The 24931-nt window shown below is 46.2% G+C and overlaps 1 protein-coding gene across 2 annotated transcripts; it reads right to left on the bottom strand.

Annotated features, from left to right (window-relative positions):
* Nucleotides 1–24504, bottom strand: METTL2A (methyltransferase 2A, tRNA N3-cytidine). Of its 2 annotated transcripts, none has more exons than XM_006276997.4 (9): nt 24345–24498; nt 21122–21213; nt 10869–11242; nt 9167–9216; nt 8589–8649; nt 7030–7169; nt 4374–4480; nt 2541–2606; nt 1–1159 (listed from the first exon to the last, which is right to left on the bottom strand). In XM_006276997.4, the coding sequence occupies exons 1-9, from the start codon at nt 24443–24445 to the stop codon at nt 987–989; spliced, it is 1164 nt and encodes a 387-aa protein (XP_006277059.1). In that variant the 5' UTR covers nt 24446–24498; the 3' UTR covers nt 1–986. The 2 variants fall into 2 exon arrangements, 1 of the variants encoding a protein (XP_006277059.1); XR_002094516.2 differs by having other exon boundaries at nt 1070–1159; nt 4343–4480; nt 24345–24504.
* Between the last annotated feature and the right edge of the window lie 427 nt (nt 24505–24931).

Below are 24931 nucleotides of genomic sequence, written 5' to 3'. Positions count from 1 at the left end.
TTTACCACAAATTAAGTCTTTTATTACAATTCTAATACATACTGTACCACACCATTTATTAAAACAGATTAGAGAGAGTACAAACATTTGCTCCCAAAAGATGGCATACATTTTTTGCTAGCTTTAACACCTTGTGGAAAGTTTCCATTATGAAGTTAAATAAAAGATATAATTCACCAACTGATTGTCTTAAAGGGTGGAAGGTGAACCTCTGAGCTGGTTTACATTCAAAGATGTGAATTTACAGTGTTCCAGCTACTCTGCACTCACTGCTTATGTGGACATTCCTAGTGCACACAAAGTATGAATTTACTTACTCCCCTTTCAAAGGTGACTAAGAGCAGCCACGTGGGCAGTTAATGTGGAGTGGCTAGTGCACTGTAAATCCACACCATGCATGATAACTTCCTTGTATAGATAGGCCCTAAATTAGCCACTGCACAGGGCTAGAATGTATCTGCATGCCCGAGGCCGACTTACATCTTAAAACTTAATAGACAACTCCTCTTGTTGTAGCTGATCTACAGTTTATGTGACTTTGGTCTCGGACACATGGAGCAGCATAATGACAAAAAGGTGATGTGGGGCAAGAGCCTGGGAGACAGGCAGTAGACATGCCCCCCACTGTCTTGTGAACTTCTGAATTGGCAGAAACGAACCATATTCCCTTGTTTCAAGGCAGAGATTAGTTCTGCACAGGCTCTATAAAAGACACTCTATGACCACTATTTGGGTAAAATTGTGTCACCAATAATTTTTAAAAAGTCCAGCAGCTAGATATTTAAAACACTTATCCTTTGCCTACTTTTAGAGCATCCATCTCTAGCACACAACTTCCATCTTGCCCATACAATGTGTATACTTTAGACATGTTGTACATGGTACAAAGAACTAAAATCCAGTCAGTTGCAACAGTCTTTCCAAGCTATGTTGCTGCACAGGAGACCAGCAAACCTAGACACAGGGCACATGACAGGTGATCTTCCTTAATGAATGTGCCCATTTGGCTCATGTCCTGGGGAAAGGGGCTTGCGGTATTTGCACTGGATCCACACTCGATACATTGCCACTTGCTTCCCACGATTCACTTGCAGGCGCCGATCAACCAGATTCTGGACTTTTTCCAGCCCGGCCGTTGTGAAGAGAACATCCAATTCATCTATGAAGAGTGGGAGAAGGTGGTTAAGAAAGCAAAATGTTTTCAATTGACACTTATTTTCATTATGGCCTAAATTGCTCTAAGTGGGGGCCTGCAGGAATCTTTAATGGTTAAAGACAAGCCAGGGAAAACACAGTGTTTTTATCCCCTTAGTAAACAGACAGCACCATGTGAGACAAGGCTTCAGCAACATAAGGAATTAATTCATGCTCCCTATACTGTCTGATACCCTATATTTAAATGGATGAGAACATAGGACTTTTAAGGTTAGGGATAGTTGAACAAGAGCATGTTTTTAAAGGGGTTTGATTAAGATGCTAAGTACCTTCAAATGTTCCCAAAGTCCATGGGAGTAGAAGATGTTCAGCACCTTCTATTCAGAGGACCAGGCCTATGCTTTCGAAGCCAGAGGTTTAAGCCCACGATCTTGTATATTTGATAGGAATGCTATTCATGATGGTTCATTTATAAAAAAATCCCAGAAAAGCTGCACTTGTGGAACAGGTCAATCTGGGCATCAAGTGTTTTCAAGGCCGGAAAAGTATTTCAAGCCAAACAACAAGGAGGATACATTCTAGATCAGGGTGCCCCAATACACTCACTGCATGCAAAGTCAGAGACTTGGGGAGCTCTGAGAGTGTGCAATTTTGTGTTCTACAGCAAAGGGCCTTCTGCTCTTATCAGAAGCCTGCCATGTCATAGCATCTGCCAATTGCTTTCTCCCTTTTATAATAAGCATTTTATGTTTATTCAGCAGCAAAAAATAAGCCCTGCAGTGTTAAATTTTATGGCTCATTCAAGTAGAACCTAAAGTGATCTTTATATATTTGAATAACTTCTACCATTGCAGGATTGGAGGTGGTCACTTTAGTAACTTGGCTGTGTTTGTTGAAGGATAGAAAAAAAAACACCTCCACCAATCACAAGGCAGCAGGCAGTGTTGTTCTGCTCGAGCCACTGAAGCTTAGTGATTGGAGTAGTGTCTAGTATCTTCATGTTGGGAAAGGCAGAAGATAAGGTTCTAAAAAGGATGGCTCCTCTGGCTCCCCCTTGCCAACCCATCTGCATGCGACTGTGGATGCAGCTCCTCCTCCCCAGGGCTCCTCAAATTCAGCCCCTCCAAGTGCAGCAATCATACTGGTTCTACTGAGTAAAGGAAATGGGGAAGGATCCTCCCATTAGAAGGAGGAATGTCAAGTCTTACAAAGATCAGCAAGGACCAGGCCCAGATTTCCATGCAACTAACAAACTTTTAATGCTTCAGACCTGTTCAGCAAGGGTGCAGTATTGACAGCTGCCTGTTTCAGGGGGTTGCAGAAATTCAGGATGTGTGGAAACAAGGAAGGTAATGAGATCAGGAACATGGTGTATGATCTCCTACCTTGTGTGAAGAAGTAAACTCTGGTTCCATCTCCTCTCACATAGAAGTTGTCAGACAGACACCGACCTGGGGGGCAAGAGAATTTTAGAGTTTTACTAAACTAAGTCATTTTAAAATCGGCAACAATGACGACTGCCAATCAACTGCATAAGGAGACAGAAGGCAAATTCCAGCCTCTACCTCCCTTCCCCTCCTCAAGTGCACACTCCACAGGAGGGGACTTGATCAGTATCACGGCGGGGTCCTGCAGGAGGGCCGTGATCTCCTTGAGGCCCCCACTCCGTGTCAAGTCGGCCCAAGGGCACCCTCTATTCTCGCCCACCACGTCTTTGCTCTTAAGTTAAGTTGGGAGGATGCCTTATACCCTCTTGGACACGTAGACTCCTGGACCCCTCATGGATCTTGTCCAGCACAAATGGGTGCTTTGGGGCACCCTAGCCTTATGGGCTACGCATGGCTCCAACCTCCCCTGATACCACGCCCCAAGCCTCGCAGATGGGATAGATGTTGGTTTGTCTTTCTCTGTACACTGATGCCCCCTCCTGGGGCTCTCCTTGCCCACTCCGGGCTTTTGCTGTGCCATCGCCCTCTCTCGGGGCCTTCTCTGCGCTGTTGCCCCCTGTCTGGGCCTTTTCAATAGTGCCCCCTTGTGAGGCCTGCTATGCCCTTACTGGGGCTTCTCGATAATGCCCCTCCTTTCTGGGGCTCTCTCTGTGCCCCCACTCAGGCTTCTAAAATGCCACCCCCTTCTTTGGGGCTTTCCACGCCCACACCTGGGCTTCTAAAGTATTGCCCCCTTCCTGGGGCTTGTCACGCCCACACCGGGCTTCTCCATGCTGTCGCCCTCTCTCGGGGTCTTCTCAATAGTGCCCCCTCTCTGGGGCTCGTCATACCCACACTTGGGCTTCTAAAATATTGCCCCCTTCCTGGGGCCGTCACGCCTGCACTGGGGCCTCTCAATTGTTGCCCCGCTCTGGGGCTTGCTACACCCACACAGGGGTTCTTAAAAAAAGGCTGCCCCTTCTTGGGGCTCGTTGTGCCCAACTTGGGCTTCTCAAAGTTGCCCCTCTCTAGGGCTTGCTACGCCCGCACTGGGGCTTCTCCCAAGTGCCCCTCTCTATGGCTCGCTACGCCCGCACTGGGGCTTCTTAAAAAGGCTGCCCCTTCCAGGGGCTCGTTGTGCCCAACTTGGGCTTCTCAAACGCCCCCTCCTGGGGCTGGGGTCTAAGCCCCCGTAAGCTGCGCCCTCACTGGCACCGGGGTCCACCCGCCGCTGTGGGTTCCCCCTGAGTACGCTGTGCCCACTCTGGCGCTAGGGCCCCCACACCACTGTGGGTCCCTATAAGTATGCTACGCCCACTCGGGTGCTGGGGTCCTCACCCTCTGTTGTGAGTCCCCAGTGAGGCCTCCTCCAACCCCTATAGCCTCACCCAAACCACCAGTCTAATAAATAACAACACCAAAGCAAAACCACAAGCCCCTAGGCTGTAACACAAATTGAAGCCGCCTGGCTATAACTTAACACCACGGCTCAAGCCTCCCAAGCTGCCTTCTGTAACTCTGCTCCTAGTGTCATGGCTGAGAGAGCCAGGCCCTGCCTCCTACCGGCAGCTGACTCTCCTTAGTTGCCCCGGCAACCCACAGCTGTACTACCTAATCACCACTAGGGCTCCTTATGCACTGCCAGAGCTTTTCCTCTGGCAGTTTTCCCCTCTCTAGGAGCGGGGCAGCAAGGTGCGCCGTGACAATCAGGCTGTCTCAGACAAAGAAGTCTCCTTTGTAGAGACGCATCTACTACTTACGTAGAAATACTCCACAGGAGATGAGAAATACCTTTCTTAAATCGGAGCTGGGCCAGGTCATAACGACCATAATCTCGTAGCAATATCATTCCTCCAGGTTTCAGAAGCCGGCTCAGTCTGTTAATAATGCACTGCATCCTGGGAAAAGGCAAGCAGTAAAATTCACCTGTCTTTGGTAATGCTTCCTCCATCCCCCATGAGTTTTCCAAAGATGCAGGTTCAGTTTTGTTATGTTTATTGTTTTAGTAAAAAACTCTCATTTGAAATGGTTCAGTAGATTTAAGGTTTGCAAAGGGGTCTATAGTAGGCATATTAAGACCACAGTGGCTTTGTTTTAAGCTAGGGGTCAGCAACATTTTCCAGCATTTAAAACTATTTGACTACATAATGCTGACCAAGAACATTAAGAGAAATTAAATTAGGTCTAGAGTATAGATTATAGTGAAGCTAAGGGATTAAGTTACATAAAACAGACTAGGCTGAAAGTGTAGAAGGAGTGTTAAAGACACTGAAAAGTTTAGAATTGATGTGGCATGTCCTTGATAAGTAATAATAAGTAACTACTACTACAGCTGAAGTTTTAAACACGTTTTTCACTCCAGGTGCAAGATTCTTTTAAAATGACTGATGCATTTTGACACTTAATATAAGTGTCAAGGCCTCCAACTTGAAAGGCACCCTAGCACTATCAGAGTTTATGCTCAACTGTTCACTGCTTGAAATGCCTAATTAACTATATTTTGTTGAGGCGATGTACTGCTCCTTATGATTTGCTATCCTTTGATTTTGCTATAAAACAATAAACTTTTAATATTAAGTTAGAACTATTTAATAAAAAGATTTCCAGAGATGTTTCTTTTCTTTTTTTTTTTTTTTAGGGTCTGAGACAAAGTTTTCTTAGAGCCACTTCAGGTGGAACCTGGTAAATTAGCAGTGTGAATACTCAATTAAAATTATAGAGAAAAAAACCAGAGTGTCTGAAACTGCAATTGTGTTCAGCTGTAGCTGCTTCGAACGTCAGGTCTAAGCTGCAGCCAAAATTTACTAAAATGTAGATTAATAATGCAAAGCAGTTTCCTAGCCTTTTTAAACAGAATTTTCCCATTTTGGGAAACACACCATGCATATATCCATTGAGCTTTGCCACATGCCATTAAAGGGCAAATTATCTTAGTTATACAGCTTCTACATGACCCCATCCCCAGCTCTATCTGGTCCCAGCTCCATATTTGCCAGACAATTAAATGGCGCGAACGCAGATTTACATCCTCCCAGATCCAGATGCAGAGGGTTGTGCAGCCTGACCTCGATCCATTTGACTAGGGCAGGGTGGAGCAGCCCCAATTTGAATGCAGGAGAGGGTGGGGAAGAGCAGTCCGATGCCATGCACAGATTTGGGGGGGGGGGAGAGAAACACACAGATGGACATCCCCCCCAAGCCCTCCCGGGGTGTGCGCAGCGGTGGGAGCTGCCTCCCCATCCTTGCACCCCCCCCAGACGAGCTGCGGCTCCATCCAGCACCCCACCTCAGCTGTGCAGCACCTGGCCTTGCCCTAGCCCTACTCCCTCCCCCCTCACTGTGGGGGCCTTGATCTGCCCCTCCCTGTCTCTTCCCACAAGAGACTTACTACCCGGACCCTGCTCTCCATGCTCCTGGGCTGTGCTCCTGGCCACCTGTGTGCTGCGCTGCAGCTGCATGCATACATGGGGCATTTAATCAGCATCATTATTGGCCACATCAACCAAAAAAAGCCGACTGCCAATACTGGCAATTTTCCTTATATCGGTGTCAATCCAATATGGGACCGATGTATCGGTGTACCCGTAGTTGCATCTCTTCTTTACCATGAGAAGCACTATACACTTGTATTAAAAAACGTAAGATCTTTTTGCCACCTGAACACTTCTTTGAGATTGAAGCAGTGTAGTACTTGGCTATGGCGGGGGGAGGGGGAGGAAAGAGGGAGAGAAGAGGGAGAATGGGGACAGAACCAAATAAATTTAGGTCTAAAATGTAGGCCGTATACTTTCATAGTTCCTAAGGGCTGGAAGGGAGCTTACAGATCATTGGGTCCAACCTCCTTCCCCCCTCCCCCCCAATACTCTTTACTTTAAAACGTCCTTCTTTACAAGAGGAATCAGTTAATTTGCTGTACATCTTTACTGAGCATGTTCCCTGGAGCATGACCATTGCAATTTGGCGAACCAGGGAACCCAGGACTGAAGTCCAGCCTGCATCCAGGCACGGAGGAAAACCAGTAGTAAAGGCTAGGTAGGTGGAACCTGGGAAAATGTATATGAAAAACAAAAGCTTTGCAAAGTCTAACATGAACTTTTCATAATATAAGTTATCAGCAAAACTCCTGATCTGGATCCAGACATTCCTCAGAAGTGTCTGGAACCCAAATCTTGGGGAACTGGTCACAGGTGCCAAAAGCACAAAATGACTGCCCATAGAGCAACGATTGTTGAACCTGAATGAAATGCAAAAAGAAGCACGTAGGCTGAGTCCTTGAATTCAACATTGATTTCTTTCTCCTACTTTTTTTCATCTGACAGTATTGCTTGACTATCCCCCAAGAAGCAGTGGACTTCATATATGGTCTTTTCTTCCCTCCAATCAACGATACATTTACTCTATCTATTCAAGCAGAGAACTACTGGCATAACAACAGAGACTGACTTACTTGTCTGGGAGAACAGCTGAGAGGACAAAAATGAGAAGGACGACATCAAGACTTTCCTCCGGCATTGGGTAAGGACTTTGATCATTGCACAGATCATGAACAAAGGCAAAACAGCGTGAAGAATCATACTCCGCATTGTTCTGTAATTAAAGGTGACAGGGACACATGCTGTAAGACCCAAATACTAACATTATGGCTATGTGGTCTCCATTTTGCTCTTACACATTACAGCTGAAAAAGCCAAAGGCAGTGAAATAAGCTGTGTGCCTAGAGCTACTAAAATATTTAAGTGATGTGAGGTAGGGGGAAAACTATGAAATATTAATAAGCACATGTGAGACCTCTGTTAGAGCAGTGATTTTTAACCTTTCATTTGCAGGCCCCTAAAAATTTTCAAGTGGAGGTTTGAATTGTAACTGTGGGTATTCACATATTTTTGATTCATTGTAGTAATCTTTTTCACAGACTCCTCAGACAGTCTGCAGACCCCAGGTTGAAAACCACTGCATTAGAGCCTTGACCTGCTATAGTTTGTTTTTCACTACTGCCTATAAAATAACAGTGCTAAAACTCAGGGACCAGTGATGGGTATAAGGACACATTCTCTCTTAAAATGACCAGGGCTAGGAAAGAGCAATTTATACCATTAAACTAGAACTCTTTACAAGATACAAAAGGTTGAGGCTAGTACTTACTCCACTGAAATCAAAAGCAAAAAACTGATCAAATCTCAGTAGGGGAGGACTGAATATTTCAGTCAAAAACACCAAACCTGAATTTCTGAAGTTATGTTCTGAAAACTGTATTTAGGTCCCCAAATAAAAGCAGCCTGTTTTTCAGAGGTGCTGAGCAACCACAGAAGCCACAGAAATGCACAGTCTAGTCAGCTTTATTTAGCAGCTGTTAGGTACGGCTGAGAATTAAATGACGCAGTGAAACAACTGCTCCTTGCTGCTGTCCTTTTTTTTCTTTATCAGTACCTATCATTGCACATGGACTGATAAATTCAATACTTTGTTTCCAAACTCTGTTCTAAACAAAGATCGTCAGGATTATCTACCATTCCACTGCTAATCCTTAACCCCCTCCCATTCTAGCCAACTAAGTCAGCATCCACACTAACATCTCTCCAGTTGCCTGTGCAAAAGCAATTAAATGCCATTTCCAGAACTGTGGTGATATCAATGATACAAGTGAATCAAAAGACCATTAAGAGCCGGAGACTGGAAGAAATGGGACTTCAAATGGTTTCAGACTTCAACAGCACCTGGTGTACAGCATTTGGTCTAGAAATGTGATGCCAGCAACAGGGGAAAGGAAAAACAAGCTGACACCCAGAACCAATGCAAATACTGTTTTTTGTTCTGCCTCCCTTCAGTCCCTGAGGTACCAGTGATCTGTTCCTCTGGTTTACTTGCACTAGAGACAAGAGCCAAGCATGAACAAGGTGCTAAAGAGCTGAACTGGTGAAGGCAGTGCCAAGAGTAGATCTCTGCAAATGCTACGAAGAGTTTCAACTGTGATTTCAGCTAGGATTTATGCAATATTATTAAGTTTACCTGGACAAGATCCACGGCTGTGGTGGAAAAATCACAACAGTAAACAAAGAGTCCTGGGTCACTGAAATAAATACAAAAGAAACAGGAAGGTTATTTTCCCCAAAAGGTGCTCAGCATAACTTCTAAGCTAGGAGGATGATTCACGGACAGATCACAGCTTTGGAATGTCGAAAATATGGAATCCTGGGTTTTATTCCCAGGGGCTTTTACAATATTTGGTACATCATTTTCCCCCTGCATGTCTTAGTTTCCTGTGCATACATTGTTGGGAGTTTAGAAGGGAGGAGACAGATTAGGAAACTTGTGTGTAAAATCCTTTGACAACCACAGCTGAAAGGAGGTAAAAGATATCACTGCACTCAGTTTTCTGCAGTCCCTCAGCAGCCTTTTAACTACCAAAAGTTATCGATAGAAACTACCACTGGATGCATTGTTTGTGTTTGGGCTCCTTCGTTGTGAGGTGAATCTGCATATTAAGAAGAGGCCACACACAAAATCCTTTCTAGTAATCTTTCAGTGGTCTGCTTGCGATGCAGCAAAAAAACCCAAACCCACCAATCCCCGTAGAAGCTGCTTACTTGTTGGTTTGTAAAATTGGGAAGACAGTATTTCCAGCACCACAGCCAACCTGTAGAAAAAGAAGCCAGTTATACATCTTTGTTGGCTCCCTTCACCTAGTTTACTATCCATTCTTTGTGAATGTTTCAAGGGATCCCCCAAGTTGTGGCCACTAAAGGAGGACTCCAGTGACCCTTGTGGACCAGATACAGACAGCACCAAACACCTGACACTCCCATTAGTAATAAGACAGTAAGATGCCGGGCCCCTTTCAAGATCGGGCCTTATATTTTGGCTTCCATAGGAAACCACCAAAGTAACTACCCAATTGTAGTAGAAGGCAGACAATCTTGTGTGAACTGTTGCTATTGCTGAAAGCGGTTATTGCTGGAATCCAAAGCATAACAATCAGTATGAGTCACTCAACAGCTTCAAAGGCCAGGGGTTACTCAGTTTAATTTCCAAACAAAGACAAAGAGGGAGGGTGAGAGAGAAGGAAGTTTGCTTTGCTCTCATTATAGCTGCACCTTCTTAATTCAGTCTCCTTTTCTGGACGCGTCTCCCTTAAACGTAAGCCTGCCATGCCGCTGCCTCTTACTACCTTTACTTCTTCTCTGAAGAAAAGAAGATGGGCCGCAAAATGTATTTTAGAGCTTTTATCCTTGTATGTTTAGGAAATTGGTGGAACAACTGAAGTAAGTGGAATGGAATGTACCAGTGGAGGTCTGAATGAAAGGGGGTACAGTAAATATCCAGGCGGGATATGCTAACATGATCTAATTGCATGGACGATTTGGCAAGTTGTTCATTACAGGGCTTTGGGTGCTGGGATCCTGCAGGGAGAGAGAAAGGTTTCAACACAGCAGATCACTTTTACACTTATGTGCAAAAACTAACCACAGGTAGGTGTTGGTCAACTGTACACAGTACAAGACTTGGGGCACAAAATCAGTAAACTTGGCTCTAGCATAGCAATCCTGTGAAATCCTACAGCCTATTGTGGGACCTCCTTATGCATCGTTCTGAGAGCTCACAATTGGCCAAGAGCAATTCAGCATCAGTGCGGAGGCCTATAGCATTCCAAACGAGCTACAGATTTTTTTTTTGCAATTATTTCTTCCAGAGTTTTATGCCCCTCAAATCAGTCACAGGATCATGGACAGAGGGAAGCTTTATGAACAAGGCAATGAACTAGCTTTCTACCCAAGTAAAGGGTATTTTAAAGAGCTGTTGCTTTCGTACTGGATAGTGATAACATGCCATTTTGAATCTCAGATACCCGACTGGGGCACAGAAATAATAAAAGCCCAAGAGGTTCAGTTCAGTTCAACATACCTTTTTTGTTTTTTGTATCTAACAACTTTGTTGAGTTGCTCCATCAAATTCCCCCTCATTCTTTCAACTCCGTTTGCCATGCTACATGAGTCCACTCCCTTCTTTCAGGCTCACTACTGATACCAAGTCTTTTCTTTTGCACCTTTCTGAACCTTCCCATCCTATCAGGTTTCAGCTATAAACACAGAGCTCTCCCTTCTTACCTATGCTAACTCTTCTCTCTCATTAGTTCTGTACAGAGTTTGGGAAGAGATGTGTTTAAAAGATGGTGTAACAAAGTTGTAGTGATGACCTGACAGTTTGAAACAGGAAATCCTGGCAAATAGAATCCAAAATAAAATTTAACGCAAATGGGAAATAGGTTCTTCTTTCATTCTTTGCTTTTACCTCTAGTATACAGTAAGTTGCCGATGATCCTGGAAAGCCACCATCACTTAGGCTGAGCCCACTCAGCTTCTGTGTTGCCTTCCATTCTGTGCAGGATTCATGGACATTACTACTACTTTTCAGCGAGCCGATTGGATGACCTTGTGCTCTGGTTTCCCATGAACAGAGTCCATTTTCACAGCTTTCCCGCCCCAAGTTTCTGGATCTTTCAGTTTTACCATCTCTTTGTACAGAACTCACAGCTTGACTCAGGTTGTGCTTTGGTGCCAGCTCAGGAAATTCAGTGAAGAGCCAGTGTCTGTCCTTGAAGAAACCATTTTCATGGATTTTATAAAAATCATTCCAGTATTTACTAGCACTCAGCTCATATTCTTCTGTAAATGAAAATGCAGAAAGACTGATAGTCATCAAAGCAAAGTTCTTAGTTTGCCATTAGTTTAAACAGGGGTTGCAACCTACATTCTGGATTTAGCAAACTGTGCAGAAAATTGGATTATCTATTGACTTTGGTTTTCTTGCATGAAAAATGATCGTTCTTCTCCTGAACTACAATACCATGCTACCACATTAATAACAACAAAGTGGGAAGAGGTGGAATTGTCCGTCTTGTAGCTGAATTTCAACAGAGAGGGAGAGAGAGAGAGGGAGAGAAATGACCTATCTGCAAAAGGCTGGAGGGAGGCCATTTTAGTCTTATTTCTGTCTCTGTCAGTAATACACTTTTGGAACTAGGTGAACTCAGGGCTTTGCTCTGAGAAGTGCCATTTGTAGAGCACTCAAATCACTGAAGTTATGTTTTACAGAAATATTATTATAATAAACTGTCAGCACAGGACTGCTCCCTGCAGTTATTTTCCACTCTTCTGTGCATTTTAGAGCATCAGACATTGATGAGAATACCAAAGATGGCTAAGAGAAACAACTGCTTCCCATACCTCCAGGTACTGGGGGAGGGGTTGGACAGATGCACTGAAAGAACAAGACCTGGGCAGCAAGCATCACCACTTTTAGACTTTGTGGATACATTTGAAAAGCAAGCCATCTCTTTGAAGGAAGGCAAATTATAAAATATGGAGCAAGAACTGAAAAGACTCCCTCTTCAGGGGTGTGGGATTGAGGTGATCAAGCTGTAATGTGCTCAGAACCAGCTGTGGAATTTTAACCACATGACTTCAGAGACTTCATACATGTAATGCAGCTCTAGGGGCAGCTTGGGGAAGTAACTTCACATGCAGAGTTGGCTGGCTACTTCCAAGAATGGACAGTCCTTCACAAATGAGGTTTTGGCAAAAGCAGTTCTAACTTTCTGTTGCAGGGAAAGACAACTTAACTACAGTGTTCTTAGGTTTGTTGACCAATTACAAGTGCTATGGTCCAGGGCCAGAGTTCCCAACAATCTGACAGCCCTTACTCATCTCTGGACAGTGAAAATTTATTACTGAATCTAGAAGATTCACATAGACTTAAGATTACCCATACTCTTACATAGCTGTCACTTAAATTCTCTACCATTCACCAATAAGAGTAGGATTAAGCGGAGAAAAGGTGGGCAGACATTAACACTGATAAGCCAAACCACAGCAGAAACAATACAAATGGAATCTCTCCAAGAAGTATACGGCTGTTTAAGAGAGATCTGAAAGAGGGTAATAAAAGGAGACTGGAAAAGTCTGTAGAAATATACAGCCTACAGCCTCTGTCTAAAAGGAAGCTCAGTCAAAGGAAAAAATGGTTTTGGCAAAGAACTGAAAGTCAGTTCTGGGAGTATTTTTAGTAGGATTTATCCCCGGAGCACAAAGAGCTAAATTTAAAATAATCTTTACCTTTATCTCAGTTACAAGGATTTGTTCCTTGTAAAAAGCCATGTCCTCAAAACCTAAGTCAAAAGAGATTTTAATATCTGATGTTAGACTATAAGCATAGTTCTTTGTGCTGCGATCCCATCAAGCCCTCAAACGAAATAGGATCAAGTCAGTTTAATATCATATTTACTTGAATACAAGATGACCCCCCTCAACAATTAAGATTCTATACATGGTAAATATATAAAATGTTATAATTTTCCAGATATAGAATCTAAGTATTGGAGAGTTGTTTGAATCCCCTCCCTGGACCTCCCTGCCTGTTACAGCAGGGAAAGCAGTGCTGGGGCAGGGGTGGGGGAGAGTGTCAGGTGGCCCCCTTGCCCTCTGCCCCACCCACCTCTTCCTTCTGTAGCCTCCCTGTATGCCTGCCACCTGTACCCCACCCCCAACAGCTCTGCCCCTACCCCTACTTCCCCAGTCTCTGTCTTCCCCCGCCACAAACCCTCCCAACCTCTGCCCCTTCCTTCCCCTATTCTCATTTCTGCCTTTCCCCCTCCCCCATTTGCTGTCAGATGCTGCTCAGGCTGCTCAGTCTTTGTCTGCAGGGTTGGCACTATTAAGTGGCTCAGCAGGCGAAGTAGTTTCTATGTGCTCCATGCATGAGAGAGATCTCAACAGTTGCGAGCCAAGCGATGCCTGACAGTAAGGGAGGTGGGGGAGAAGGGGGGCAGAGGCTGCAGAGAAGAAGCAGAGGGATGGAGGGCAGTAGGTTATTGTGGGTCTGACTATCCCTGACCTGGGCTCAGAGCTAGAGTCAAAGCTGTAGCAGCCCTGTTCCACTTTGTATGGTAATGCAAGATGAGGGGCCTTCTGCACCATTTTGATTGTGGGAAAAGCCTCGTCTTCTATTTGAGTAAATACGGTACTTGCATGAGAAAGATTCAAGGAATACTCATGTGCCAGAGAAGTGGTATTGTTCATTTGATCACTGGTTGCCTTCCTCAGTGTCACAGCAGGGACACAGTCCTGCTGGAACTGGAAGTGCCATCTTTCAGATGATAAAATACAAGGTCCTAATCCTTACTGGTGAGTGATCTCACCGTATACTTGTACAAGTACAAGATGCTAATACTAGATCTCATCAAGATTCAAACTCAGTTATTTACATTCCGATTCCTGCCCTGCCCTGTAGTGCAGTTTTGCTTTATTATACTGAACAGCTGCTATGTTCTACTCCAGATGTGCGGTAGCTCTCTCTAAGCTTTAACTACCTCAAAGGGATGGTTTGTGGCCTAATGCATCTAAAACACTAACAGCTTCGGTTTAAGAAGTACAAAAAGTATTAGTAGCAACAAAGCGCAAGAAATCAAGGACAGCTGACAAGTACCACTCAGAAAACAGACTAAGTTTACAATGGACTATAGTAATCTGCTAGTCTGGCTTCCTACACAACAGAAATCTGAAGAATCTTTCCAATAATTCCTGCCCCAAGATCAGATATCTTAAAAATAGCTTGTTTAGCCATCATTCTAACACATGGGGACATTGAGGCATGAAATGTATTTCTGGAAAAGAAAGAAGGGGTAAGAAGCTCCAATTGTTCTGCTCTCCCTCAAAGTCCAGCCTACAATCCCCACTGCAGGCTCCAGAGAAACCTCCTGGATTAAATCTGTCCCTAAGCAAAAATAACTGTTCAGAGAAGAAAGGGATGGGAAGTGTAGGGATGAGATTCCCTGGAGCCAATCATAGGAAGTTAGGGTTGCAAGGGATCTCAGGAGGTTACCTACTCCAATACACTGCTCAAAGCAGGACCGCCTCCAACTATATCATCCCAGCCAAGGCTTTGTCTCACTGGGATGTAATGTCCAAGGATGGAGATTTCACAGCCTCTTTGGGTAGCCTGTTCTAGTGCTTTGCTACCCTCCTAGAAAGAAATTTTTGCTCATATCTAACCTAAACTTCCCTTGTTGCAACTTGAGACCATTGCTCTTTGTTCTGCAAATTCCATCACTGAGGACAGCTTAGCTTTATCCTCTTGACCATCACTTGGTAGAGCTCACCATCCAGCGAAGGGTGGGAAAAATATCCAGTGAGGCTAAAGTGTTAGACTTCAGAAGGGCCAACTTTAGTAAACTCAGAAGGCTAGTTAGTGAGGTGGCAGAACTCAAGAGCATTGAGCAAATGGGAATTCAAGAGGGTTGGAGGTTTGTCAAGGGAGTGATCCTTGGGGCACAAAAGGAGTCTATCTCCTTAAGCAGGAGAGGGGATAAGGAGATAAAAAAGCCCCCTTGGCTGAACAGGGAACTCCAGGAAAGGCTGGGGGCAAAGAAAGAGATTTATAGGCAGTGGAAGCAGGGGCAGTCACCAAGGAGGAATACACTTCCCTGGCATGCTATTGCAGGGAATCAGTTAGGCAGGCCAAGGCAGGACTGGACTTTAGGCTGCTACAACAATTAAGGACAATAAAAAGTCCTTCTAGAGATACATAGCGAGCAAAAGAAAGGTGCAGAGTAACATAGGGCCCCTGCAGGACAAATCAGGATAGTTGGTGGTTCATGCAAGGAAAAAGGCAGAGCTCTTCAATGAGTTCTTCGCTTCAATATTCCTTAATACTGATCAAGACAATTCCCCCACCTTGAGCATAGACCGACGTCCAAAAGGCACCAGACCGCCAAAGGTTAGTGCTGACTTAGTTAAGGCGCACTTGGAGGGGCTAGATGAGCACAAGTCAGCTGACCCAGATGACCTCCATCCATGGGTGTTCAAGGAATTGGCCAGTGTCATAGCTGAGCCGCTGGCACAGCTGTTTGAGCACTCATGGAGCTCCAGCCAGGACCCTGAGGATTGGAAAAGGGCCAATGTGGTGCCCGTTTTTAAGAAGGGGAGAAGGGATGAGCCAGGTAACTTCAGGTCAGTCAGTCTTACCTCTATCCTTGGGAAAATACTGGGGGAAAAATAAATAAATAATTGAAAAATCAAAGACTGCATTTGTGAAGGCCCAGCAGGGGAAATGATGCTGAAAGGAAACAAACCAGCATGGGTTCATCACAGGTAGATCCTGCCTAACAAACCTTATAGCCTTTAATGACCAAGTCACACACTGCCTTGACACAGGAGCTGAGGCTGATGTCATCTACCTGGACTTTAAGAAGGCCTTTGACAGTTTCGCACCCTATTCTCATAGGGAAGCTAGCAGGCTGTGGAGTGGATGCTTACACAGGTCAGGTGGGATCACACCCAGAGAGTGGTGGTGGACTTGTTCTCGGCCTAGAAGGTGGTGGGCAGTGGAGTCCTACAGGGTTCGGTCCTTGGACCAGTGTTATTTAATATCTTCATCAGCGATTTGGACGATGAGGGTGTGGAGAGCACCCTCTCCAAGTTCGCAGATGATACCAAGTTATGGGACAAAGTTAACACACCGGAGGGCAGGGAGCAGATACAGGCTGACCTGGACAGGTTGGACCAATGGGCAGAACGAAATTGGATGCAATTCAACGAAGATAAATGCAAGGTACTCCACCTAGGGTGGAGGAATCCCCAGCACACCTATAGGTTGGGGGATGACCTCCTCAACAGCTGACAGATATCTTGGAGTCACAGCTGACTCCAAGATGAACATGAGCCGGCAGTGCAATGAAGCCATCAGCAAAGCCAATCACACCTTGTCGTGCATTAGCAGATCCATGACCAACAGATCAAGGAAGGTTATGCTCCCCCTCTATGCAGCATTGGTCAGGCCGCAGCTGGAGTACTGTGTCCAGTTGTGGGCACCGCAATTCAAGAGGGACACGGAGAATCTGGAGAGGGTTCTGAGGAGGGCCACTCACATTAGTGGCCTCTGTGAAAGACCCTACGAGGGGAGGTTGAAGGATCTGGATCTCTTCAGCCTTCACAAGAGACAGCTGAGGGGAGACCTTGTAGCTGCCTCTGTAAGTTTAATCAAGGGAGGACAATAGGGAATTGGAGATGCACTATTTACCAGAGCACCCCAGGGAGTAACTAGCAATAATGGGTGTAAACTAGTGGAGAGTAGATTCAGGTTAGACATTAGGAAGAAATTTTTTACAGTAAGAGTGGCCAGAATCTGGAATGGGCTTCCAAGAGAGGTGGTACTATCACCTAACTTGGATGTCTTCAAGAGGAGGCTTGATAGACACCAGACTGGGGTCATCTGACCTTGGTCCTCTTTCCTGCCAGGGGCAGGGGGTTGAACACGATGATCCTTTGTGGTCCCTTTCGACTCTACAATCTATGAATCTTTGGAACCACTCTTCAGGTAGTTAAAGACTACTATTAAATCCTTCCTCAGTCTTCTCTTCTCTAGACTAAATAAGCCCAGATCCCTCCACTTCAGTCATGTGCCCCAGTCCTCTAACCATTTTCTTTGTCTTCCACTGGCCTCTCTCCAATTTCTCCACGTTTTCTGTAGTGGGGGCTCAAAACTGGACATAGTACTCCAGATGTGGCCTCACCAGTGCGGAAGAGAAAAAAAAAAAATCACTTCCCTCAATTTGTTGGCAATGCTCCTACTAATGCAGCACAGTATGCTGTTAGTGTTGTTTGCAACAAGGGCACACTGTTGGCTCATATTAAGCTAATTTTCCACTGTTATCCCCCAGGGCCTTTTCTGGGGAGCTACTGTTTAGCTAGTCAGTCCCCAGCCTGGACCAGTCCATGGGACTGTTCCACCCTAAGTGCAGGACTTTGCACTTGTCCTTATTGAACCTCATGAGATTTCTTTTGGTCCAATCTTTCAAATTGCCTAGGTCCCTCTGAATCCTAGCCTTACCCTCCAGTGCATCTATTAATCCCCCCATCTTGGTGCCATCTGTAAACTTGCTAAGAGTGCTCTCTATCCCATATTCCAATCCCTGGGGCATGGTACTTGAGACTTGCTGCCAACTAGACTTTGAGCCACCGATTACTACCCTTTGAGCCTGACAATCCAGCCAGTTTCCTACCCACCTTACAACCCATTCACCCAACCCATACACTTCCTTAGCTTGCTTGTGAGAAGGTTGTGGGAGACTGTAGCAAAAGCCTTTCTAAAGTCAAGGTCTCCCTACATCCACAGAGCCAGTCATCCTGCCATACAAGACAAGCAGGTCAGTCAGGCATGACTTGCCCTTGGTGAATCCATGCCAACTGTTCCTAACCACCTTCTTCTCCAAGTACTTAGAAATAGATTCCTTCAGGATCTGCTCCATGATTTTCCCAGAGACTGAGAAGAGGCTGGCTGGCTTGTAGCTCCCCATGATCCTCCCTCTTCCCTTTCTTAAAGATGGGCACTGTATTTGCCCTTTTCCAATTGTCCAGGAATAATCCTGATCACCATGGGTTTTCAAAGATAATGGCCAGTGGCTCTATAATCACACTGGCTAACTCCCTCAGGTACATTGCATCAGGCCCCACTGACTTCTAAATAGTCCCTAACCTGTTCTTTTGCCACTGTTGGCTGCTCACCTTCTCCCCAAACTGTGCTGCTAGGTGCAAGTCATCTGGGACCTGATCCTGCCTATGAAGACTGAGGTAAAAAAAGGCATCTAGTACTTCAGCCTTTTCTGCCTCATCTATCACTAAATTACCTCCCCTATTCAGTAAGTGACCCACATTTCCCTGATCTTCCTCTTGCTGCTGACATACTTGTAGAAACCCTTACCCTTCATGTCCCTTGCTAGCTGCAACTCCAGTTTTGCTTCGGCTTTCCTGATTTCACTCCAGCATGCCAAGTAATACTCTTATATTCCTCCCTACTCATTTCTTGTAAGCTTCCTTTTTGTGTTGTAGCTCACTGAAGAGTTCCCTGCAAAACCAAGCTGAGCATGTATGGCAGAAGACCATCTTCCTGCCCATCAGCTTGGTTTTATTCTTGCACCCTTAGTAAGGTTTCTTTAAAGTACAACCAGCTCTCCTGGATTCCTTTCCCTCTCAGCCTGGCCTCTTGGAGGAGCCTGCCCATCAGTGCCCTGAGCGAGTCAGTCTGCTTTCCTGAAATACAGGGTCCTTACTCTGCAGCTCTCCTTCCTTCCTTTCCTCAGGATCCTGGGTATCATTTCAATCAATTAATTATTAGCTTCCAGGAGGAGGACAAGAAGTCATGCCACTTCTATGTCCACAGCTAGTTTATACATGAATGCAACTTACCCTTTCCTTTAAAGCAACTTGCAAAGTCCTATCTGCTTCACAGTATACTGCAGCTCTAGTGACCAACAGCCTGTCTGCATTGTATTACTCTGTACTGTAAGTACTCGTGATTTAAAATACAAACTTTCAAGAGAGTGGCTTTGAACTAATATTATGGATAGTTCGTACTACATATAAGTAGGTGCCAAAGCACAGCTCAAAAGTGTGTTTATGGAGTACCTGTGTTAAAACTTCTAGTAGTTTCACAAAAAGGTAATGCATTAATTCTGGATGGACTAAGTATATGGGTACTATATACAAATTGCGACAGCCATGTTTAATTTCAAGGTTATTGTTTTCTAACTTGCTCTTCACTTCTATGTGCTCAGGGAGTTCAGGGCCTGAGAGTAAGGAGAAGGGAAGGGGCTGCCAGGGAAAAAGTTGGGGGGGAAGCAGAGCCAAGAATTGGCCCCTCCCCCACCTGCAGCTGGCATTTTCTGGTGCAGCTGCTCATAGCTTGTGTGGGACTGCTCTGGGTCTCTGCGACATCACCGCTGCCTCTAGGCTGCCCCATGGGGCAGTGGTGACAGCACAGAACAGATGCAGGGCAGCTCCCTGCAGGCACCAAGCGACTGCACCAGGAAGTGCCGGCAGTGGAAGGGAGAGGGGCCACTTGGCCTCCATGCTGAGCTGCAGTTTCTCTCCTGTGCTGCCACCGCTGTGTCTGGGCCACAGCGCCAGCTCTGGGCTCGCCTATCCAGGCTGAGCAGCAGCAGCAACTGGGTAGAAACTGCTGCTTGGCACGGGAGAAAGCAGCCTCTCCTCCTTGCTGGGCAGTTTTTGGCCCGAAGCATGCGTCGCACCGCCCTATGGCTCTGTCACCACCACCTCTGGGCTGCCCAGTGTGGCAGCAGTGACAGTGTAGAGCAGTCACAGGCAGCTCACAGGTAAGGTGGAGGGGCAACTTTCCCCCCATGATGAGCAGCAGTTTCTGCCCAGCTGCCGCTGCTGCTCAGCCTGGACAGGCGGGCTCAAAACTGGCATGGGGCGTGCGGCATCTCAGTCGCATGCACTGGTCCTTGCCGCTACTGCTGCATGCCCAGGGCAGCAGGACATGCCACAGCTGGACGATACAGAGTGCACTGTGGCTGTGTGGTGTTGTTGGTGGCAGGGATGCACCGCAGAGCACTTGAGCTCTGGGCTGTTGTGGGGCGGGTGCTGATCAGCTCGAGGGGCTGCGCGCAGGGAGTTCCCATGCACACCCCACATACCCGGAAACCCTTCCTGCAAACCCCACAGATACACCCTCCCCCACAATCACACACCTCACAAATACCATTCCCACACATCCCCACAACCCCTCCCACACCCCTGCACATCCCACACAATATACAAGAGTAAGACTGCATTTTGAGCTATTATGCAATCACTTCTACACATACGGCACAAACGCACACAAATCCAGAGAAAAATATATTTTTTAATTAAATTAAAATATATTATTATGGGTGTTTGATTTTTAGTGTATAATTTTTCCCCCCGTTCTAAGATGGCAAACCCTCTACCCCAAAGGAGTACTTCCCAGGGTAAGGGGAGGGACTTCTGGTGACAAAGATCAGAGGGCAGGACTTCAGTTCCAAAAATTGCGACCAGTGGATGAGACACCTGTCAAGGGGTGGGGCTACCCATGCAGCCCTCAACAGCTTGCCAAAACTCGGTAAGCGGCCCTCCGCCCAAAATAATTGCCCATCCCTGGTCTAGAAGATTCCATTAAGTATCTCTGTGATGCTTAGTTTCAGTTCTCAAACTATGGATTTGTCTCTCCAGAGATAATATCCTTGTTAACAGCAGTATACGGAGATGAGAGAGAACAGACCCGATTACCCATCAGCCCTATTGTCTCTCTGCAAGTTTGTGTACACAGAGCCAAGCCCTTACTTTTCTCTAAAAGTGCAAAATTTCAATAAGTTAAATGAATAAAGGATATCAAACAACAAGAATGCACTTTTTGCAGAAAACAATTATTAAATTGAGGCTTCCTGGCAAATGATTTAAATCACGATTTAAATTAAGTTTAATTTAAATACAATCTACTCTGGTGTAGATCTACTTCTACTATCTAATGGACTAAGATACCAGACAAGTCTGAAATACATCTGGGAGGGATGTATTAAGACACGTAGCTTTTTTAGCCTTGGGCACTTGATAATGTGCTCTTGGATGAATTTTTTTGAAAATAAATTAAGCTGTGTTTTCAGCTAGAATTGTCAGCGGTTGTATTGCTGAGTCAAGATTTTTAAAAACAAGAGCTTAATTTATAAGTACCTTGTTTATCTGGTGGCACGAACTGAATGCTATTATCTTGAACTTTTCTCCTTGCACTGGCTTCTTGCTCCTCGGACCACTCTACATTATCCCTGTTGGGAAAAATCAGATGAGCTACCAGGCCAGGAAAGTTAAGCTAAACCAAAAATAGAGAAAGCCACAAGCTATGTGGAAACATTTCAACACCAAGCAAAGTTAGAGAGAGAAACATCCTTAATTAGTCAACAAAGGGAGCATGAGATGGCTCACTCAGGTGCAATAAAGCTTTTATTTATTTATTTTTAAAGGTCACCAGTTGAAATATGGGCCTGCTCAGTAGTAATCTATCATTTATCACTTGTTGCAGATCCAGGTTCTACACTGTTTTTGTAAAAACATCCAGTTTCAATGGATGGAACTCCACAATATAAAATTATCATCACATTTGACATCATCAGGCCTCCTTGTGGACAAAGCAGGAGTACTAAGGATTGACTGGACTCTGTCATGTATTAAAACTGTATTTTTTTTAATCAAATCCACAAGATACCAGCTGGCTGGAAAGCACAAGTTGAAACTTCTGCCATTTACGCAGATACCAAAATAGGTTCTTCCACTGGGTATTTGGACCAAGAGCCCCAAAAACTTTGATGTTTATTTCACAACCTCAGGAAAATGGCATGGTAATATCATACATAGATTTAATGTTAAACAATACGCATTTCAATAGGCTAGAGCAGTGGCTTTCAATCTCTCTTCATTTGCGAACCCCTAAAACATTTTGAATGGAAGTGTGGACCCTTTTGGAAATTTCAAATGGAGGTATGGATGCCTCTGAATTCTAAGTGTGGGTATTCACATACTTTTGATTGATTATAGTAATCTTTTTCTGACCCCTGTGACAGTCTGCAGACTTCTAGGGGCCCATGGACCACAGGTTGAAAACCATTGTGCTTGAGATAATACCAGGGAACAGGGAAGCTTTAAGGCATTAAGAACACACTAACTCAGGGGTGGGCAAAATATGGCCTGCCAGGCCATTGTATAGGGCCCACAGGGCCGCTAAAAATTTTAGTAAATTAATATTTATTTGCTCCTTGCTGCCTGTCAAAGATGACAGGAGCCAGGGGCAGTAGGACCCAGGGAGGGCCTGCAGCAGGACCCAGCAGCCCAGGCCCACCCCACCCATTTCCCTGATTCCTACCCCGCTCCAGCATCATGTGGCTCCCAGATGCATCACCGGGCCAGGAGCACAGGACCATGCTAGGTGGGGGTGTGTGTGTGTGTGTGTGTGTGTGTGTGTGTGTGTGTGTGTGTGTGTTCGTCCCACATGCACCATGCACCCCCTCACACTGCCATACATGCAGACTCCAACCCCCCCTGCTCATGCACCTCAGCCACCCTTCCCCCCAAGAACCCCATACCCGTACTCCCCACATATCCACCCACATGCTTCCTCATCCCACATGCCTATACCCACACCCCCACAATATACAAGAGTAAGACTTCATTTTAAGCTAGTGTGCACTGCAAATGCATGTAAATCAGGTCAACATATTTTTTTTAAATCAAATTAATGAATGTTGTAGATGTTCGCTTTTTAGAATATAATTTGGTATTTTTCTGGTTCTGAGATGGCAAAACCCCTTGCGGAAAGGAGTACTTCCAGAGGCAAGGGGAGGGACTTCTGGTAGCAAAGGTCAGGGTTTAGGGGGTAGGACTTCCAGTCAGAAGATGACCAGGGGGCAAGGCACCTGTCAAGGGGTAGGGCTACCCATGTGACCAACAGCTTGCCAAAAGTGGCCCTCTGCCCAAAATAATTGCCCACCCCTGTACTAACTGCTCTGATGTGTATATAAAGCTGGGCAAGCATTAAATGGGCCATATTTGCTTGCTTGGTTGCTTCTGAATTAAGAACTTTGAAAGATGAAGATACGGGCTATTCTGGCTTCAGCTTGGATTTAAAAAAATATTTACATTTAACTATGACTTAAAAAACCAAAATGGTAATTTTCTAGGAGTCCCTTAATTTTGTCAGAAAGAAGTATTGAGGATTTACTTTTAAAAGGTATCTTTGATATCAAATAATTCCTAGCTGCTTATATAAACTACACACAGAAATTACTTCACCCACCACAACTTAGAAAGGTCTGGGATGGAACTCAGAAGCTTTAAAGCTAAGTTGAAAGGTATTAATTTCAGTCCTTGTTTTTTAAAAGTGCCAGGTACCTACAGTCCCCGCTAAGTCCACCTTAAATTGTGGACACTTAACATTTCTGGAAAATAACAAAACAAACCCCAGAGCCTCCTGCTGTTCCCAAGAGATGCTTGTATTGTTCAACAGCATTCACTTTAGAGTAGTTTTGATGTCCTGCTGACATGATCCCTAGATAGTTCATGCATCAGCTGCCAGGGCACTTGAAACATCCAAAACATTCTAGAAGCACCAAATGTTTTAAATGCTCTACAACCATTTATTTGCCATGACAAACAACAGTTCAGGATGAAGAACAATGCATTTGATAGGGAAAAAAAACAGGAGGAATTTGGGAGTCAGAACGTTAACAGCAGAAAATAAAATCCAGAAAGCACATTGAGCGCAGTATCTCAGCCCTTTACTAGAAACGCTGTAGGACTTCAGTGCTACACATCCCGAGACCAAATACTCCTAGACTACAATGGGCACTGACATCGTCACAAGCTGGAGGCAAGCGCTCCATCGCTGAGCCCTCTACGACCAATATTGAACCCCAAGAGACAGTCCTTTCTATCGTACTCCTGCAGCACAGGAGCGCCTCAGTCTTGAGCAAGGGCGCTGGGTCATCTAGTGCCACCAGCTAAGGTGACCCCTTGTTCCCAATTGGGTGGGACAGCCCTGAAATGGGAACTTCAAGACCCTGCCCCGGGCTCTGTGACTCCCAGACAGCATTTGTCCTGGATTCCCAGCATCGTGCGGGGATCCAGGTTTTCAGAAAAACATGGGAAGCGGGCGTGGGGCAGTCACGCGCGGGTCCTCCGGGGGCGGGGGGAAAAGGCGGCTACCTGCGCATGCGCGCACTCCTAGGGGGAGGTCACGTGCCCCCAGGGGCGGGGCCCCAGAGTTTCTTGCCTGCCCACCCGCCGGCTCGGGGGCGGCACCAGGCGCGCCACTTCCCCACCCCAGTCCAGGGGGCGCCCAGCAAACAGGCCTCTCCGCTCGCGCCAACCAGACCGGCCCGGCCCAGGGCGGGGGCAGCGCGCTCACCAGGCGTTGTGTTGGAAGAGGCGACTCTGATCGGTCAGGAGGCGGGTCCCGAACTGCTGCCGCTTTCCCGGAGCCGCCCCCGGCTCGCAGGGCACCGCCATACCCGGCCGCGAGACCCGGAACCGGAAGCTAGCGCGATCTCCCCACGCCCCCTCCCCGGGCGAGACGGGCACTGGCCGCTACCGCCGCGGGGTCACGTGGCCGGGGGCGGGGCGAGCGAAGAGAAAGGGAAAGGGGAACCGGAAGGAAGGGGGCGGGGCGCTGGGCACGTGGTGGTCGCTGCCGGCTCCTCTCGCGGGCCAGTCCTGGAGACTGGGCGGGTGCGGAAGGAGCCGCCAGTTACAAGGCAGCTGCAGTCCCAGAGCCGGGCTCCTCCCTGCCCTCCCGGTCTGTGGGGACCTCGGAGCTGGCGGTGGCTGCAGATGAAGTGCGGGCCGCACGTGAGCGGGAAGGAGCCGGGTTGCGCCGCGCCCGGGGCAGCGGGATCCCGAGGTCAGGGCGCGCGGCCGCGCCACACACCAGCTCCGCTGTAATGCCGCACAGCTCCGCCCGTCTCGCGCTGCGGGAAATCCGAGCCGCGCCGCGCC

This window comes from Alligator mississippiensis, chromosome 4 (assembly GCF_030867095.1).
Source record: "Alligator mississippiensis isolate rAllMis1 chromosome 4, rAllMis1, whole genome shotgun sequence".
Classification (NCBI taxonomy): Eukaryota; Metazoa; Chordata; order Crocodylia; family Alligatoridae; genus Alligator; species Alligator mississippiensis.
Note: the sequence above shows the minus strand (reverse complement) of the source record. Positions and strands in the feature narration are given on the sequence as shown.

Coding starts and splice junctions, on each gene's coding strand:
- METTL2A (XM_006276997.4), bottom strand. CDS start 24,445: ATGGCGGTGCCCTGCGAGCCGGGGGCGGCTCCGGGAAAGCGGCAGCAG. Junction 4,481..7,029: donor TCAGCTGTTCTCCCAGACAA/GTAAGTCAGTCT, acceptor GCCTTTTCCCAG/GATGCAGTGCATTATTAACA. Junction 2,607..4,373: donor CCAGCTCCGATTTAAGAAAG/GTATTTCTCATC, acceptor CTTGCCCCCCAG/GTCGGTGTCTGTCTGACAAC.